Consider the following 18,794-nt stretch of genomic DNA (forward strand, 5'->3'; position numbering starts at 1 on the left):
ATAAGGGAAAAAAGGTTAAAATAATAAGAAAAACAAGAAAATATATTTTATAACAAAATACTTGTAAAATTAAAATTATATTAATTAGTTTAGGTTGTTCACGCTCTTTAAAAGAGTGCATACACTCTCTATGACATATGAACAAAACACTCCCATAATTACAAGAGCAACAAAACACCCCATAATTAACGTGTTTTTTTGAAAATTTGGAACAACTTCATTTGTCACTTTATTTCTTTTCTCAATTGTATATCTTAAACAATGTATTGCATTTGACACATATATTTACAGTAAGTTGAAAGATGATTAATTATTACCCCTCTATTTGAAAAAAAAAATCACTTTAAGCATATATTAGTTAATTATTTTCTCAAGTATTAAGAAAATAAATAATTCGAATTTTTCAGAATTTAATTGATTGAGAAAACATGTGACATTATTGTTATACTTGTAGATGGTACATATAGATATTTATTCCATGTGTGTGGCAGAGTGGATGTAGGTGTCTCATGTGTTTTAAATGCTTAAATATAGCTTTAAGTCATCGATAGCTACTTAAAGTTGTCCACATATTTCACTTGAACACTTCAACTAAGACCTGTACCTATTGAACACCTAGACAACAAGAAATTTTACCTATTAAACCCTTTTTGCTGACATGACAAAGTATTTGTACTACACACAAAGAGAGGAGCGTGAAAGCATAATTCTTTAGCAAAAAAAAAGAAAAGATTTTATATCTTCTTCTTCTTTGAGAAAGCTGCCCTCACCATTTTTCCATTGCAAGTTGCAGCCATCACCACTCACAATTCTTTCTTCTTCTTTTTCGATTTTCAGCCGTTCTCTTTCTCCAATACACCAGCTTACCAAATTGGTTGTTACCATCCACAAGTCTACCATCGTCAAACGACCTTAGCCTTTCAAACAGCCAACCACACATTCAAATCGGCCACCTTAAGTTTTTCGTTGGAAAAAATGTTATCTCTGTTGCCACCAAAAATATTTATCCCTTGTTCATCTCTTTTGTCAAATTAAACACAAACATAAATTAAATATAAATCTTAAAACAAAAGAAATACAAAAAAAAAAACGATGAAGTGGAGATTCCATTTCATTGACATGGTTTGTTAAGCAAATGTCATTACATAAAGACACACAAAAAAAATAACAAGCAATCAGTGATCGATCGTCATCTTACTTTAGTGTTCATTATTTCCGGCGAAACTCCATTTTTTCCGGCAAGAATAATACGAATTTGAAATTATTCTTTGACATTATTAATGTATTCAAATTCTAAAAAACTCACAACTCAAGAAGAAGAAAGAATATCAATAAATCTAAATTGATGTTTGAGGATAAGAGTACGATTAAAGAATGGCCATGTATGGTGTTTTGGGAAAGGTTCAGGCGAAAGAGAAAAGGGATAAGGATGGTTTTCTTTTTTCTTTTCTTTCTAAAAAATACTACGTATAATTTTTCCTTATAATTTATTTTTTATTAGTTATTTTAGGCCCAATACCATGTGTCTTCTTTTGGTTAGTTACTATGCCACATCATTCGCGAGTGTATAACATACACTCTCTTATTTCAGCTGATTGTCTATAAAGTGTTCGATGGGTAAAATTTTTAATTAGTCGAGGTGTTCAATTGGAACAAGCCTAAGATGAGGTGTCTAAGTGAAATTTGCGGACAACTTTAAGTGGCTATCGATGACTTAAGCCTTAAATATATATATAGATTCTGGGATATCTGCTAATAAATGTTGTTTTTTATTCCTCATGTTTATTTAATTTTTATTTGTTCACTTTAAATTCTTATTAAGAAATAATGATTAATATGAATGTTTTACTACAATTTACATATTAATTAATATGTAGTTTTACGTTTTGAGAAATAATTTAGACAATAAGTTGTTAATATTGAAGGTAAAACAAGAAAAAATTTATATTTTCTTATTATGCTAAAAATAACAAGTAATAGTGAGAATTTATTCATATATACCGGACAAGTAAATTATAACATCTTCTGTAAATGATGTATATTATTCACAACTTTATTTATACGAGTGTTTTGTATTTGATAATTTGATGTAAGACATCTTGCTCCTAATTTATAGTCAACTTTTTTGCCTTAACTTCTAATTGAAAAAAATAGGTACTCTAATAGTGTTTTTCCACTCATTTAAATTGACAAAGGGATTGCTTAGATGGTAACTCATACTTTATCTCTAACATTGAGATTGTGAATTCGAACCACCAAAAGAAAAGAATAAAAGGAGTGATAGTTGTTAAGGAGGGGTAAAAAAAGAAACTTAAACTTAAATTCAATTTTCACATCTGAAATCTAAGACTTGCAAACTTGGTAAACAGGTAAGGAATATGTGGAAAGAATCTATAGGTTAATATATAAAATTGATTAATACCACTATATATCTCAATATATAACATGTTTGATTGAGTAGTAGGTGGCCAAATCCAACATATAATTGAAAGGCATATTCTCATTTGATCTGCCTATGCCAACAACCAAACCCACCAACAAAAAATAGAAAAAAAAATCACTTATTAGAGAAAAAAAAAGTACTAAAAGAATATCAAGTTGATGGTACTATACACTATGCACACACTTGTCAAATAAAAATAAATTTAGTAGATAGATATAAGAGTAACTTCCTTGCTTTATTGCTTAGTCTCACCAAACTCTCATTACATTAAAACAATTTCAGTATGCACGTAGCGCAAACATAACATATATCCTCCAAATAGGATTTAAGAAAATACAATTTTTAATACAAACATTCATAATATAAGTGAAGAAGTAAATAGAAAAAGGCAGTACTTGAACATTTCCAAATATCTATTGCCCTAAAACGCTTTGCGATCCGAGCCTCCTTTTCCTCAAACGTTCTGCGATAATGAATGAGAGCTCAAGGGATTGAGATGCATTGAGCCTAGGATCACAGTGGGTGTGGTAACGTGAGCTCAGATCATCAAAGGTCACAGTTCGTGATCCACCGATGCACTCTGTGACGTTTTGGCCTGTCATCTCCAGATGAACTCCTCCTGGGTGGCTTCCTTCTTGATCATGAACATCAAAGAATGCTCTTACCTCGGCCTGTTGCAAGAAAGAGTCATGTGAGATATCTGCTTTGTTTTACTGTATTCGCAACTGTAACATAGGATCTCAAACTTCCAATCAATTTTTTGGAGGGACATAGCAATGAAAAAGCTTTTCATTGTAAAAAAAATTGGGCCCGATAATCAAACTCATCGAAAGGGACACACAACAACCAAACCTACTAAAGTAGTTGCATACATTTTCTAAATCCACCATCAGTATAGAAAATATATATATTCTGTTGACTGATTCACTGAAGAAAAACTTTCCAAGCTCCACCAACCCACCATGCTCACTTTCTTAATCATGATCTTGCCAAGAAATAACAACACTTCTTCCTAACAGCTACCCATGTTCTCATCATTGATGGTCAACTGGTCCATTTTGTATCACAATGAAAAAACCTTATTAAATGACTACTAGTTTTTAGTCTAGACCCCACATGTGGGATTATAGAGTTTTTGTTTGTTGTTATTAGTTTTTAGTCCTAGTCTTGCATTGGTTGGAAGATCCATATCATTCAGCTTATCAAATGATGAGAGTAGTTCAAGGGAGTGGACCCATTGAGCAACCCCCAAGTGCAATGAATGTATCATACTAGAACTTATACTTTGATTTTCTGAGTGACCCTTTCAATGAATTATGAGAGTGCATCACTTTATTGGGTGCAATTATTGATCAGTGCAGGCAAACTATGCAATTTACTTTAAGAACTATTTTACGAATTTAAGGGTTGTCCAATATGAGTTGCCTAGTAAACTATGCTTACTTAAGAAAATTGATACAAGGATATGACAAATTAAGGTATTTCTGAACCTGGCGCGAATACTTACCCTGATGGAATCAAAAGGTCGAGTTTTTAGACCACAAGGAGCCTTGATGGTATTTCCGTGCATAGGATCAGATACCCAAGTCACAATTTGTCCTGCTCTTCGGACTGCCCTGATAAGATGAGGAAGTTTAACCCTCATGTTTTCTGCTCCCATTCTGGTAATTATTGTAATCCTTCCAGCTTTGTTTTGTGGGTTCAAAATCTCAATGAGCTTGACCAATGCACTTGGGTCCATCTTGTCACTCACCTGCAACACAAATTCTCGTAAGCCCCCAAATTCAACATTCACAGAAAGAAAAAAGAGAAATTTAAAGTACAGCACTGCAGTCACCTTAATACCGAGAGGGTTGGCAATTCCTCTCAAGAACTCAACATGGGCACCATCCAACTGCCTGGTTCTCTCTCCAACCCAAAGGAAATGAGCAGAGCAATCATAGTAAAGGCCAGAAGTTGAATCCCGACGTGTTAGTGACTGCTCATAGGGCAAAAGTAAGCACTCATGAGATGTCCAGAACTCAGTGGTTTTCATAATAGGATGGTCCATTGTAAGTCCAGCTGCAGTCATGAAACCAAGGGCCTCATCCACTCTACTAGCTAGTTCACGGTACCTACCATGTCAAAAGTTGCACTATTAACCCACAAAACTAACCACTCAACAAGAACTATCTTAGTTAGCAAATGGAGATCACTTATTAGCTAGTCCTGTATAGCATGCACAAAAGAGCACCTTTTATATCCAATATGGTACTAAGCTCTTTAGAAAACTTCTTCGCATTTATGATGTATTTTGTAAGTGATAGGAAAAATTCAGTAATTCCCTAATCAAGTGCATAATAGAAGTGATACAAGTTGGTGCATACCTATCACCCTGCTCACTATGCTCTGTGAAATCCAAGTTCCACTGATTGATCCTCTGCATGGCAGCATATCCTCCAGTAGCGAAAGCCCTCAACAGATTCAAAGTAGCTGCAGATTGGCAATAGGCCCTGATCAGCCTCTGGGGGTCAGGAGTCCTGGACTTGACATCAAATGCATCACCGTTGACATTGTCTCCCCTGTAACTCGGCAGCTTTACACCATCCTTCTCCTCAAATGAATCTGATCTTGGCTTTGCAAATTGCCCAGCCATTCTTCCAACCTATACCAAAATTCCCAAGGAAGGATCTTGCTTAATACAGGCATATACTTGAACATAAATCACTTTAAAACATGGAAATCGACAAATAAGTAAACTATTAAAACAGAGTATGATAAAAACAGTCATGCCAGGAATCAAGTAAGATTCATTTCCAGCAAGATTTTAAATTAGATCCATATGTGGTACAATTGTAAAAGGTACCTTACCATATATATTCATTTTACCAAAATCCCACTTAATCTAAGCAATCTAATAGCCTAAAAAGTACATATAAAGTTAAAAGCTTACAGGAACAACAAACAAGCAAGAATCTAATAGAAATATTTTAAATAGGGTATCAAATTAAAACACAGAGAGAGAGACACAAAAGCCAAAACAATGGTAGAAGAGAAAAAAAGATTTAACCTTGATCACAGGCATCTGACCGCCAAACATAAGAACAGCACCCATTTGAAGGAGGATTCTGAAAGTATCCCTAATATTATTAGCATTGAATTCCTTGAAACTCTCAGCACAATCTCCTCCTTGTAACAAAAACGCCCTTCCCATAGCAGCCTCACCAAGGCGTTCTTCAAGGCTCCTAGCCTCACCAGCAAATACGATAGGAGGGAACTCATCGATCGTCTTAAGAACAGATCTAAGCTCCTCTTGATTTGGGTATTCCGGTAGTTGAAGCGCCTTCTTAGATTTCCAGCTATCCACAGCCCATTCAGTTTTGGTCACAGCCGGAGCCGGAGCCGTGGTGGCAGTGGCCGCCGGTGGAGAAGACTTGGAGGGCTTATCGGAAACAATGGGGTTTTTGTTAGAATCAGATGAATGAACAGCTGAGATAGGTTGAACAAATCTAACGGTTTTGGTTGAGTTGTTGGAGAAAAATGCATTCTTTAAAGGAGAAGGCAAAAGGGGTTGATTTTGAACCAAAGATTTGTTGGGGAGAAGAGAGTTGGTAGTGCTAGTAGTTGAAAGAGCCATTGCTATTTTGTGAAAAATACAAATGTGAGAGTTTATGAAGCGTAATTTTCTCTTTTTGGGCACCTTTTGTTATGGAGAGAGATGAATGGATGGGTACCTGAAGAAGAGAGAGCAAATGGAATGGGGTTTTATAAGGAGGTTTTTGTGTATGGGGAAGTGGTTGGAAGGAGGAAGGAGAGAATGGTACAAGTGGACATTAGTTAGGTAAAGGGTATTTTAGGAAAAATATATGTTACTCAATTTCGACTGCTACAAAGTCTATGTACACCTACTTAAAAATCTCATTTTCATTTAAAATATACTAATTAAACTTAACAAAGTGAAATACCATCCTTTAAAATAAGTATTTTCTTCTTTCAATACTTTCTTATAAAACACTCGCTTAGCTACTTACGAAATTTTATATTTCTTTCTATGAAAACAATTATATATGTGTTCAAATTGATTAGAGCTCCGGCTTTCTTTTCTTTCACTTTTATGAAAAAAAGAAATGGAAAAAAGAAAAATTGAATTGTATTTCTTGAAAGAGAATGTTTTCTTTTTGATTAACGGTCTTTTGTTATTTTGGATTTATTTTTTCATGATGAAATTTTCTTTTTCTATAATTATGCTCACTCTTTTACGTTTCAATCCATAATTAAAAGTATATTTACTTATCTGTATTGAAATTTAAAACATGACAAAAAATGAAATCAATTAAGAAATTCGATTTTAGTAGGGCATCAAAGATATGAAGGTAAGACAATGTAGACTAGTCTAATTTGAGGAGAAGTGGAATTGTGAATGTTGCAGCATAAGAAAAGGACTTCAACCAGTTTCTGATGTTGGAAAAAGAAAAAAGTCAAAGTGTAAAATGTCAAAGATCTTGGGGTGACTAAAAAAGCTAACGAGATGGTTTTGGCTAGATCGATCGAGCATTCGTCATAGCAAGGAACGATCATTCAAATGTAGAAAAGAAGCCCACAATCGATGTAAAAATAAATTCATAACAACTAAAAGTCAATATGATACCTTCCTCATGATGTTAATCAATAATTAAAGTGCTTTGCATAAATTTCAATGTTCAAGACAAAAAAATGAGAAAAAAAATCGATGAAACGAGTGTTCTCACAAAGAAAATCTCAAAACATAAAGAAGAATTTTAAACTCAAAATATTAGAAGGTGCAATATTAATACAATTGCTTCGAGAGGAAAGGTGAAACAAACAAATAGATGGTGAAAAATTTCTCATCTTTTGTTTTCTTGTTTTAGGTTTTGAATTTTTGAAAAATGATTTCAAAATTATTCTAAATATGTTTTTTTCTTTATATTCAAATTTTAATTTTAAATTACAAGAAATTTAAAAATATTCAGAAGTGTTTATTTAGAGCAAGCGGAAGCGTGGCAGCCTTATATTATTGGGGGTCTAAAGTTAAGTTTTAACGAGAAGCCTTGGTTATTTTATTTTTTTTGTCAAAAGAAAAAATATATAAATTTCATATATATAAATGAGATCAAGATTTGAATGTCTCACTAATATGATCAAGAGGTTTTTTTTTTTTTTTTTTACCATTGTATCAAATTTTCAACTCTTCTCTTTTTGAGTTTTGAATAATCAATTTTATATATTTTAGTTGACATATTTTATATAATAAATTGTTAAAAAGACATATATTACGTTGTAGAAAATGTCTAAACAAGTGGGTTTTAAACAAAAACAATATTAAATTTTGAAATAAAATAGCATGATTTTAAAAGTTGATAGTAGATTGAATATTTGTTCGATCTAAGTACTAAAAAGTGATTCAGTATTTGTTCTAAAATTTACTTACTAATTTAGGGGCATTCTTTCTGATCAATTAGTTAACTATTTTCTTTTAGTGATAATTAACCAAAAAAGATAAATAAAAAAATATAGCCTATTGATAGAAAATGGAATCCTAAAAAAATAAGGGCTCTAACTTTAGGATTTACTGTACCTAAAATCACATCTGAACGAAAGGAAATGAGAAAATAAATTCAAATATTAAAATAAAAAATATATAAAACTTCTATCCAAGGAGACTGAACTCGAATTACCATTTACCTTGAGAAGAAAAACATGCACTACAATAATAATTGCCATCTTTCTGAATACTTGAAATCGTCAAATAATTTTGACCAAAGCTAAAAACAAAAAAAAAGGTGAAAACAAAGAAAAAAAAAAAAAAAAAGGAAAGAAGCAAACTTAACACCATGCTCACCAACCCAACCCAATCACATCATGTGGAGCTAGAATTTTCAATAAAAATCGTTAATACATAAGAAAATCTAAAAATATGAAAGAGCTAAAGGAGTTCAAATATTTATGTTTGTTTTTGCCTATAATGTGTTTTAGTTACTATTATTTGAAGATCAAAAAATATTTTTTAAATTATAATTTTTTAATATATATTTATAATATTAAAATTGTGACTTAAGTACTTTTTATATAAATTATATTAATTTTTCTCCAAATTAAACTACGCAAATCAAAAGAAAAGATAGTGGGTGCTTGTGAGAGCAGAGGTGGAGCCAAGATTATGAGTTTGGAGGTTCTAAATTAATTTTTTTGGGAGGTTCACATGTTAATATACATATATTTATTTAATTTTCTAATACAAATATAGGGTCTATGAAAAGCTAGTGAGTTCGTTCGAACCCATAAACCCACCTAGATCTGCCTCTGTGTGAGAGTGGGTGTTTGCATTTAATCGAATGAATTTCAAATGAACCATATTATACTTCTTGCTTTACTTGTTTTGTTTATAATTTGTATATATGTATAGTGTGTGTCCCACCCTTTGAATTTAAAAGGGGTGGGGTGGGGGTTGTCGGCCCTTAACATATATGTTTAACTAAGAGGATTAGAGGAGTAATCAATATTTGAATGCCAGCTTATGATTTAATTTACTTAAAAAACCATAAGAGCCCATTGTGAGTTTATTAGGTGAATAAGCACTAACTCACGCAATATAAATATGCACTTAAAATTTGAAACTTAGTCATATGTAATTAAAGTTGATAATTTAATGTGAACAAAGCTAGCGCCTAGCCGTGCTTATTCATTTTATGTAATAACGCATATTAAGTTAAACTAATATATTATCTTTGTTTACCAAAAAAAAATTGTAATCAAAGTTGGTAATTTAATGATTTACCAACTCTATTTTATACAGCTTTTTTTAGAACTCTAGTCTATATGTATTTCCTCTACTTTTCAACTTTTTTCTTCCTTCTTGTGGATAGGATACCCAAAACCTGTTTGTTATTTTTTTTATAATTTTTTTAGTTTTCACCATAGTGCTCCACTTTATGTGTACACTATATATATAGACTATTATTTAGTGAGTTAAATTTTTTTGCTTTGCCTAAACTTTTTTATAATAATGATCTTTAAAGTTTTATGCTTAAGATATTAATGTCCAAAGTGACACAGGAAGTCGAAAATTTTGACCAACCTCATATACGTTGAACCTCCCTTTATTTTTGAAAGAAAAGAAATATTTTTCTTGCGATGTCACTATTCTTGTACATAATTATATTTTGGTAAATTGTTGATGTCACAATGTCTTCATCAACTTCACCAACTTATGAATCTCTTGACTAACAACAACAAAAGGATCTACAGTCTTCAATTCACCAACCCCATTTTCTTTATATTATATTATATCTTCCCTTATTATTAGTAGTAAAGTAATGGAGTAGTAATATATAATATCCATTATATTTTGGCAACTTTACCAACCATTTGTTGGTCCTCTTTCTAATGAGATATATAGCTTATCTTCTCCATATTAAATAACTGGTCAAATTTCAAAACTATATTGAACTCGTTTCCAAACTTTGCATAAGAGCAAAGGCGAATTAAAATTTTGATTTTATAGGTTTGAAATTTTATAAATATGAGTTTAAACAATTCAAATTGAGTTTTAAATTAGATATTTATACATATTTAATGAATTTTTCAATACAAATACGCTATTTGAACAAAATCTATAGAACTTGACGCATGTGTGCTACTAGCTTTGGCCATGCATAATAAGTGACATTACCAAGATGATTTCTAGAGTCTAATAAGAGATATTACAAATAGGTAGTGTGTGGATGGGGGTGGGGTGAGGGGTGGGGGAGCTACCCTAAAGAGAATTGTATCATTTGTTAAGGTGTTACAAAAGCCTCTTGTACAAGTCAATATAAGCAAAGCCTTTTTGTCATATGCAGTGAAATTTTATTTTATTTTTTGTTTCAATTTATATGACTTAGTTTGATTTGACATAAAAATTAAGAAAGATTTTTTAAAAAAAAATTGTGATCTTAAATACTCCTTCCGTTCACTTTTATTTGTCACAATTTGACTTGACACACCCATTAAAAAATAATTAATGATATAGGTATTTTACCAAATTATTCACTATTAAATGATGTCTTGGAAAATAAGTATTTAATGTTGAGGATATAACATGAAAAAAAATATTTAAGAGGCAAGTAAAAGTAAACAGATGGACTAAGTTATAACTATTTATATGACTATAAATTATTTCATTAAGTATAAAATAAATATTTTAAAATCAATAGAAATGTACTATTTTTTTTAATTGATTAAAAGAAAAGTGAATTGTATAAGTTGGACCGTGGAGTATTAGGAATTGTAAATGAATAGAACCACATTTATGTGCTAAATAAAGAAAGAGATATGTGGAAAAATGAAAATCGTCTTAAAACTTTTTTGAGCTGGTATATTCTATGACATATCCGTCCACTTGTAATTTCCTAGTCAATGGCATGAAGAAGAGAATTATCAATTAAAAGAGTTGTGGTAGTTCTGAGGTAGCAGTAAACATTTTTTCATTCCGGAGTGAATCTGGATTTAGTCGGGCTCCAATGTGGGTATCGAACACTGGATGAGAAATAAAAAAAAAAAATCATTTTTTAGTTATGAGTTTTGAGTACGAAATTGTTTTTGTACAAAAACATTTTTTCACACAATGTAGGACTTGAGCCCTAGTGTAACTAATTTTTTGTTTACTCTTTCCGTTCAGTTTTACTTGTAAAATATTTTCTAATTTGATTTCATACTTTTATTTGTTATTTTTGACAAATTAAGAAAGTATATTTATTTTTCTTATTATACCCTCAATTTATTTACATTAATTTAATGTATTTGAAAAATATAGTAAGTAAATATGTTGGAGCCCTATTAGTTAATAAGGATAAAATGGTAAACTTACTATACTAATTATTAATTTCTTAATTGATGTATCAAATTAAAATTTAACAAATAAATTCGAACAGAGGGAATACTAAGCATCGGCTGAGAATTTTTTTTTAAAAAATAATTAAAAAAACTGAATATGAAAGATCCATGACAATTATCAACGGATAATGTATTTAATGTGTCTATCATTTTCTTGCTAAAGACTTTATAGGTAAGTGCCAATTGAATTATGATTTCCATGTTTGTAATAAATTTTGCCCAAAAAAAAAAAGAATGGAAAGATATTTAAATGATATTAAATGTTATAGCTATTATTTTGGAAAATTATGATTTGTAGTTATAATTTTCTTAAATTTTGCTATTTGTTTAATTTGTACAATTCGTCTGATTGTATAAATTAGAATTTTGTATAATCCGATATCTGATTGTATAAATCTCTAATTTTAATTCGTATATGCTTACCCTAGCTATTTGTATAGGATTTATGAAAAAATCACAATAAATTATCTTGTTTGTATATTGGCAAGCGAAATATACAAACATAGTTCTGAAAAATTCCTAAATGTATATATGGAATTTATTTACTTATTCAATTTGTATATCCACAAGCAAAATATACAAACGGGCAAGTGAAATATACAAACAACGTTCTGAAAAATCCCTAAATGTATATACGAAATTTATTTACTTATTCTATTTGTACAAATGGCGTGAAATATACAAATCAGGGCCTCCATAGTAAACGAACCTATAGCTATGAAGGATAATTATCGAAACTATAAATATAAAGTCTTATTATATCTATTATGTTTTCTATTTCTAAATTTTACTTTAAAAAAAAAACTTTATCTTGACATAAATTGTTATCATTTCATAAAAGAGAGGTTGAGCAGTTTTAGAATTATTTTATACTTTTATCAAATTATATTTAAGTTTCTTTTTTAAGAATTTTTTTTTGCATTGGGGGGGTGCACATAATTTATTTATTTTAAGATGCAAGAGAAAATTAAATACTCGGTCAAGTTAAATCATTGAATGTTGAGCATGACTCGATTACAAATTGAGGCGTGAGACTTTTATAACTAAATAAGGAAACAAAACTATTTTCATACCGTTCAAATTGTTCGAATCTATTAGAGATACTTTATCCAATAATTCATTATTAAAAAGTAAAATTGAATTGATTACCTGATAATTTTTTAATAAAATTATTAAAAATTGTTAACTCAATAGCAATGAATCAATAGTATTTTGTTCGATTTGATTTTTACACACACCTAAAAATAATAATATCAACATATGCACTTATTACTTTCTGTTTTTTTAGTTTAATTATGACATGTTTTTCTTTTTAATCGTTTTAAAAAAATAATAATGTATTTCTAAATTTGTAAGATAATTAGTTTTGCCTTTGTCGATTTATACTTAGTAAAAAAAAATGGGAAAATGCATAAGTACCCCCCCAGTCTATGCCCAAAATCCCTGAGACACACATAACCTTTACTAAGGTCCTATTACCCCCCTGAACTTATTTTTTAGTTAATTGTTTACCACTTTTCGGCCTACGTGGCTGAGTCCGTGATTTCACCTATGTTAAGCGCGTGGGTGCAGCTTTTAGACGTCACTGACCAATAAAAATTGGTCATGTGTTAAAATAAACTTGGAAAAAATAAATATTAACTCAATTGTCTTCTTCTTTATTATTGTTCTTCACTAGTATACGTACCCACGCGTTGCGCGGCTATATATTAATTTAAAATTATTTTAATTTAATAAAATATCAAATACTTCAAATATTTTTATATATTTTCCTTTATTACTTTTATGTTGTATTAATAAACTAATATTTTTCATATTAAATATTTAATTTTTTTTCACATGAAATGTAAAATATCATAAGATTAAATGACATGTTAGTATATTTTGAATATTTATTTTTCGAATCCAAAACATTCTTTACATTCTGAAATTTGCGTCAAACTATAATAGAAAAATGATTTAATATAGAGTGGATATAAATAATGTAATAATAACACATGTACTTGCTATATACATTTTCTTATTAATCATTGAAAATAATTAATTAATCAGTTTGTTATATTATTTTTTAAAACATTAATTTAATCTCTTAAACTTTCGCAGAAGAAAATAATAATTTAAATTTTAATCAATGATTAGATGTCGAGGAACTTATCAATTTTTCTAGTATTCTAATATAGTAATTATTGCGTAAATTCCTGTTATGACTATTATAAAATTTATCATGATTTTTAATACTTATTATTTTAATACAACATGTAATCTTTACTTATTATTTTCTTCCCATTGTTATTTTTGTTTAATTATATTACAAATAATACTAACAACAATTTCTTTTTTTATTAATGTAAAGATAATTTAATATAACGTGTAATTTTTACTTACTATTTTCTTCCCAATTTTATTTTTTTAATCATCTATAAATAATAGTTACAACAATTTATATTTTTATTAACGTAAAGATTTTGAGTAATAATTCTTCTTATGTTCTATTAATAATAATGATCGAAATTATTCACTATTAAAGTTTCTACATAATTGATATAAAAATTGAGGTTGCATACAAATAAAAACATGTTTGAACAAACAAAATAATTATATGCACTATTAGAGAGTACCTTCTAGTCTTATAAGTATCCTACAATTATGATAAAGTTGGAAAAGTGTAACTATCTATAAATAAAATAAAATTATATATTTAATATTTACAAAATTTTACAAGCCCAAATTTGAAATAAAATATATAAACATTGAAAGCTATAAACTAACTAAAAATATATTCACAAAGTAGATTATAAGTAATATTTTTTTATCTATAAATAAAATAAAATTATATATATAATATTTACAAAATTTTACAAGCCCAAATTTAAAATAAAAAATATAAGCATTGAAAACTATAAACTAACTAAAAATATATTAACAAAGTAGATTATAAATAAATTTTTTTATCTATAAATAAAATAAAATTATATATATAATATTTACAAAATTTTACATGCCCAAATTTGAAATAAAATATATAAACATTAAAATCTATAAACTAACTAAAAATATATTAACAAAGTAGATTATAAATAATAGGATAACTTTTTGAAATTTTGGGAAGTGTAAAAGCTACTTTTTAGAAAGTTGAAAAAATGAGACCCGGCGCGTGTTGAACAAAGTTTTCAACCTATTTGGTTTATATTTCCACGTAAGCCAAAAGTGGTAAAAAATTAATTAAAAAATAAGTTTGGGGGGGTAGTAGGACCTTAGTAAAGGTTAGGTGTGTCTCAGGGATGTTGGGCATAGACTGGGGGGGTACTTATGCATTTTCCCAAAAAAAATTATAACCATACTATTATTATATTTGTATGTTATAGTTATAGTTTGTATAATTGCGCTCCATAACAAATTTTATGTTTGCTATGGAGCTTTTGATTTGTATAATTCGCTACAAACATCCAATTTTATACAAATTATTCAGTTTTGTATAAATTCATTTATACATTATAATTTGTATAATAAGATTTGTATTTGTATAATTATAAGTGTATAGAACGAAAATATATGTATTTGTATATACACTTTTCTCTCGCTTTATACAAACACAAAACACATTTTGTACATTTTATATCGAAATGTATAAAATGACTAATTGTATACCGAATCATATGGGAAAAAAAGGGGATGTTAGCTACGAATTACAATTAAAATAAACTATGACTATAACATTTAATTTGAATTAATGGTTTGCTATTTCATACAATTTTTCCTTTTAAAAAATTGAAAAGAAACAAAAATATCAAAAGAAGGTGCTAAGAATGTAACATCAAACCTAGAAGAGTGGACGGATAGCTCCAGTTTCGTCATAAATTTTAAAGTTGAAATTGAAACTTTGAATTTTTTAACTTACGTTTAAACATGTATTTCACTTGAGGAAAATTTGATGTTTTTATGGTGGAAATCAATTTAACGCAAAAACTTATGTGGACTAATTTTTTGAAAATTTGAAAATATTTGAAGATCATATTTTAAGAATATGATCAAGTTTCATATCAAATAGATATTCAAAAATAAAATTTTAAAATTTAATCCAAAATTTACAGACAAACGTCCCCTTCAACAACATTGTAATAGAAGCTAGAACCAAACTCATTCTTTTAAGGGAAAAAGGGTAAATATACCCTCAAACTATCGTAAATAGTATGCAGATACCCTTCGTCATACTTTTGGGACATTGGTGCCCCTGCCGTCTAAAATTAGAGCATATATACCATTTATACTAACAGACATACACGTGCCATAATCTTATTCACAGATCCGGCATTTATTAAATATCGGATCGACGAATAAGATTGTGCCACATGTCCATATTTAGTCTTCTGTTAGAGTGAAGGACATATATGCTCTAGTTTGGACGACAGGGACATTAATGTCCCAAAAATATGACGGAGGGTATCTACATACTATTTACGATAGTTCGAGAGTACATTTATCCTTTTTCCCTTCTTTTAATTCTGTAGCCCCACGACTCACGAGACTCTTTACTAGTTCTGTTCCTTGTTTTGTTCAGGAAAGACTGCCTTATTTTTATTGAAAAATTGATTGAACTATTTAATTTTAAAAGCTCTGTTTCTAATTAAAAGTATCAACATACTGCTTTATATATATACTTGATAATGTGGCCCGTGCTATAAATGATATGTTTTGGGGCTAATAATCGAGTTTTGGAAGCGATTGTTTGCGTGGATAAAGGAATAAGTTTTTTTTATCACAAACCTGTAGTTTCTTTGACGCTATTTAAGGCATAATAAGACTACCTACATACAACATTTTTGAAATATTTTATGTTGTTAATTATCATGATTTATAGTATTTTTACGATAGATTCACTTCAAGAATCAGTGGAAGTTTTTTGTATTTTTTTCAAAACATATTTTATATTGTCAATTATCATGATTTATAGTATTTTTACGCAATTTTTAAATATAAAAAAAATTAAAAATAAGAAAAATAAATTAAAATGGACCCAATATATGTTATTTTTGTTGTCTCAATTTATGTGACACAAGTGAAATTTGGAGAGTCATCCAAATTTTCATATTTTTTTAAAAAATGTTTTAAGTTATTAATTATTGTGATTTATAATATTTTTATGTAACTTTCAAATAACGTACATTACTGGTCACTTTGTCCTAATTTATGTGATATGGATAAAATTACAAAATTAACCCTTTTAAAATGTCTTTCAGATATTTTAAGTTGTTAGTTATTATTATTTATAATACTTTTTTGGTAATTTTAAAATGATATTTGTTATTTTTTCTGTCCTAATATATGTGGGCCTGATAGAATTCTGAGAGTCAACGTTTTTCATTATATAGCTTTTAAATATTTTAAATTGGTAATTATTGTAATTTTTAATGTTTTTTAAGTCATTTGTAAATGATATATATTGTTTCCTTGATTGGGACTTTTCCATTTGTGACACATATATATAGATATTTGGTGCCCGTGCCAGCACGGGCCCAATTAATATTAATTTTTTTTGTTTTAATTTATGTGATATAAATGGAATTTGAAGATCAGTCAATTTTTTATATGTTTTCTTAAAAATATATTTGAAGTTATTAAATTGTTGTCATTTATAGTATTTTTGCGTTAGTTTTGAATAATATAGGTTATTCATGTTTCAATTCACGTGAATAATCATAAATATTTTCAGTAGTTAATTTATTGTGAATTCTAGAAATTTCGACGTTATTTTCAAATAGTACATGTTACTTATTCTATTCCAATTAGTTGACCAAATTTCTTATTGATTTAAAAATATTTTTAATTGCTAATTATTGTGATTTATAGCATCTTTTATGTAACTTTTAATAATATATAATTTGTTCAAATTCATATGACAATGATAAGATTTCAAGAGTCAACGCAATAAAAATTTAAATTTTTAAAAAGGTTGTACCTCTAATATATTTTGTAGCTAAAATATACGCTCTCCGTATAAAAGTGCATAGAGAGAGTAATAAATAGATAATTAAATTTCAAGAAGTTTAAAATAAAAAGTTGAAAAAAATAATTAGATAGACAACATATATTGAAAATTGAAAACATATAAATAATAAATGGGCCCAAATGAGGTCAAACTTTTTGGCTAATAAAGTAGTAGGTAATTAATGATGTTAAATTGTCCAATAATATAAATTTTAAAAGTATAACCATAAAAGAAGAATGTATAACACTATCAATCACATATGATCCAACACTTGTCATGTGCTAAGTAGTAGATATTCCCACTTATTATATATAGTAATATTGTGTGCAAAATATCCGGACTCCACTATAAATATTAAATATCGATCACACAAAGGGTGGGGTCATGCGTCGAACCTATTTACACTAAAATTTATGAGCGACTATGTCAACTGACATTATTTGGCCAATAGCAGTTCCAACATTTTGTGCACACCATCGCTGTAATTTGCAAATATTGAAAATGTGACCGGAAAGGGAAAATACAAGTTTTTTTTATTGTTCACGTGCTAGATTATTTTTTTTTAAAAAAAATATGTGCATGTCGTGTTGTATTATAGGGCGATACTCAATCTTAACAAGTTAAGAGGTATAAAGGATTCCCGCAAAGAAAGGTCTAGAAAAAGTTAATGTAAAAGTTTTAAGGTTTTATTTCTTAAAAAAATTTACGGATAAGGGAAGGGGATTAGAACATGGTGAATTGAGCTCTCATTAACAAGGTGATAGTTCAGGCAATCAATTGAGCTATTAAAATTCTCCCTTTTAAGAGTATAATGTGTTTTAAGTAAAAAGAAAAACATGTAAATTAACACCATTCCTATTTTGATGGTCCAGTACAAGATTGACTGAAAATCAGAGATAAAAAGGCTAACAAGAAGTCTTTTTCTCTTTAATGGCTCCGTAGATACAAACAGTACGATAGATATTTTATAGTGCTAGACCAAACTTACCAACGATCAATTGAAAAACAATATCTCAACTAGCATAAGCCCATTATCGACTATTCACGTAAGCTAATTCCTAGTACTTAATATTCATGGTTTTCTCTTTAAGTTGTTCTTTATTTTTCGCCCTTAGCAATAGGGATGCTCAAAATCGAACCGTAATCGATAAGTCAATCGCAAAATTATTTTATTGATTTATTGGTATTGGATTATTGAATAAACGGTCGATGAAAGGATTAAAATTTTATATTTAATGGCTTATTAGTGTGGGGCGGATTATTCAATTTCCTTATCGGATAAACCATTAACCCGTTAAGAGTTACCATTCTTACAATTCTAACTTAGGTATATTAACATCATTTAATATTTTCCATAAATAATTATATACTGTTAGTCCTAAAGTCTTAAAACCAAAAATTTGAAAGCCTATTTACTTTTCCATTATCAACTATTATATTACTATTAATCTATATATTTTTTTGTAATATAGAAGAATTTTATAATTTAATTCC

At 28.8% G+C, this 18,794-nt stretch overlaps 2 protein-coding genes across 2 annotated transcripts in view; one reads left to right on the forward strand and one right to left on the reverse strand.

The window, feature by feature from the left end:
* Nucleotides 1–2,659: 2,659 nt before the first annotated feature.
* LOC125814171 (phospho-2-dehydro-3-deoxyheptonate aldolase 1, chloroplastic) lies at nt 2,660–6,167 on the reverse strand. Its single transcript, XM_049493627.1, has 5 exons — nt 5,493–6,167; nt 4,810–5,087; nt 4,281–4,557; nt 3,951–4,196; nt 2,660–3,114 (listed from the first exon to the last, which is right to left on the reverse strand). The coding sequence occupies exons 1-5, from the start codon at nt 6,057–6,059 to the stop codon at nt 2,857–2,859; spliced, it is 1,626 nt and encodes a 541-aa protein (XP_049349584.1). The 5' UTR covers nt 6,060–6,167; the 3' UTR covers nt 2,660–2,856.
* LOC125814193 (14-3-3 protein 7) overlaps nt 5,442–18,794 on the forward strand; it is a 330,997-nt gene continuing 317,644 nt past the window's right edge. The window contains exon 1 of the mRNA XM_049493648.1: nt 5,442–5,447. The gene's annotated coding sequence lies outside the window, so the exon portion shown is untranslated. The remainder of the gene's footprint in view (nt 5,448–18,794) is intronic.

Source organism: Solanum verrucosum, unplaced genomic scaffold (assembly GCF_900185275.1).
Source record: "Solanum verrucosum unplaced genomic scaffold, falcon-dt-bn FXZP01000230.1, whole genome shotgun sequence".
NCBI classification, from domain to species: Eukaryota; Viridiplantae; Streptophyta; class Magnoliopsida; order Solanales; family Solanaceae; genus Solanum; species Solanum verrucosum.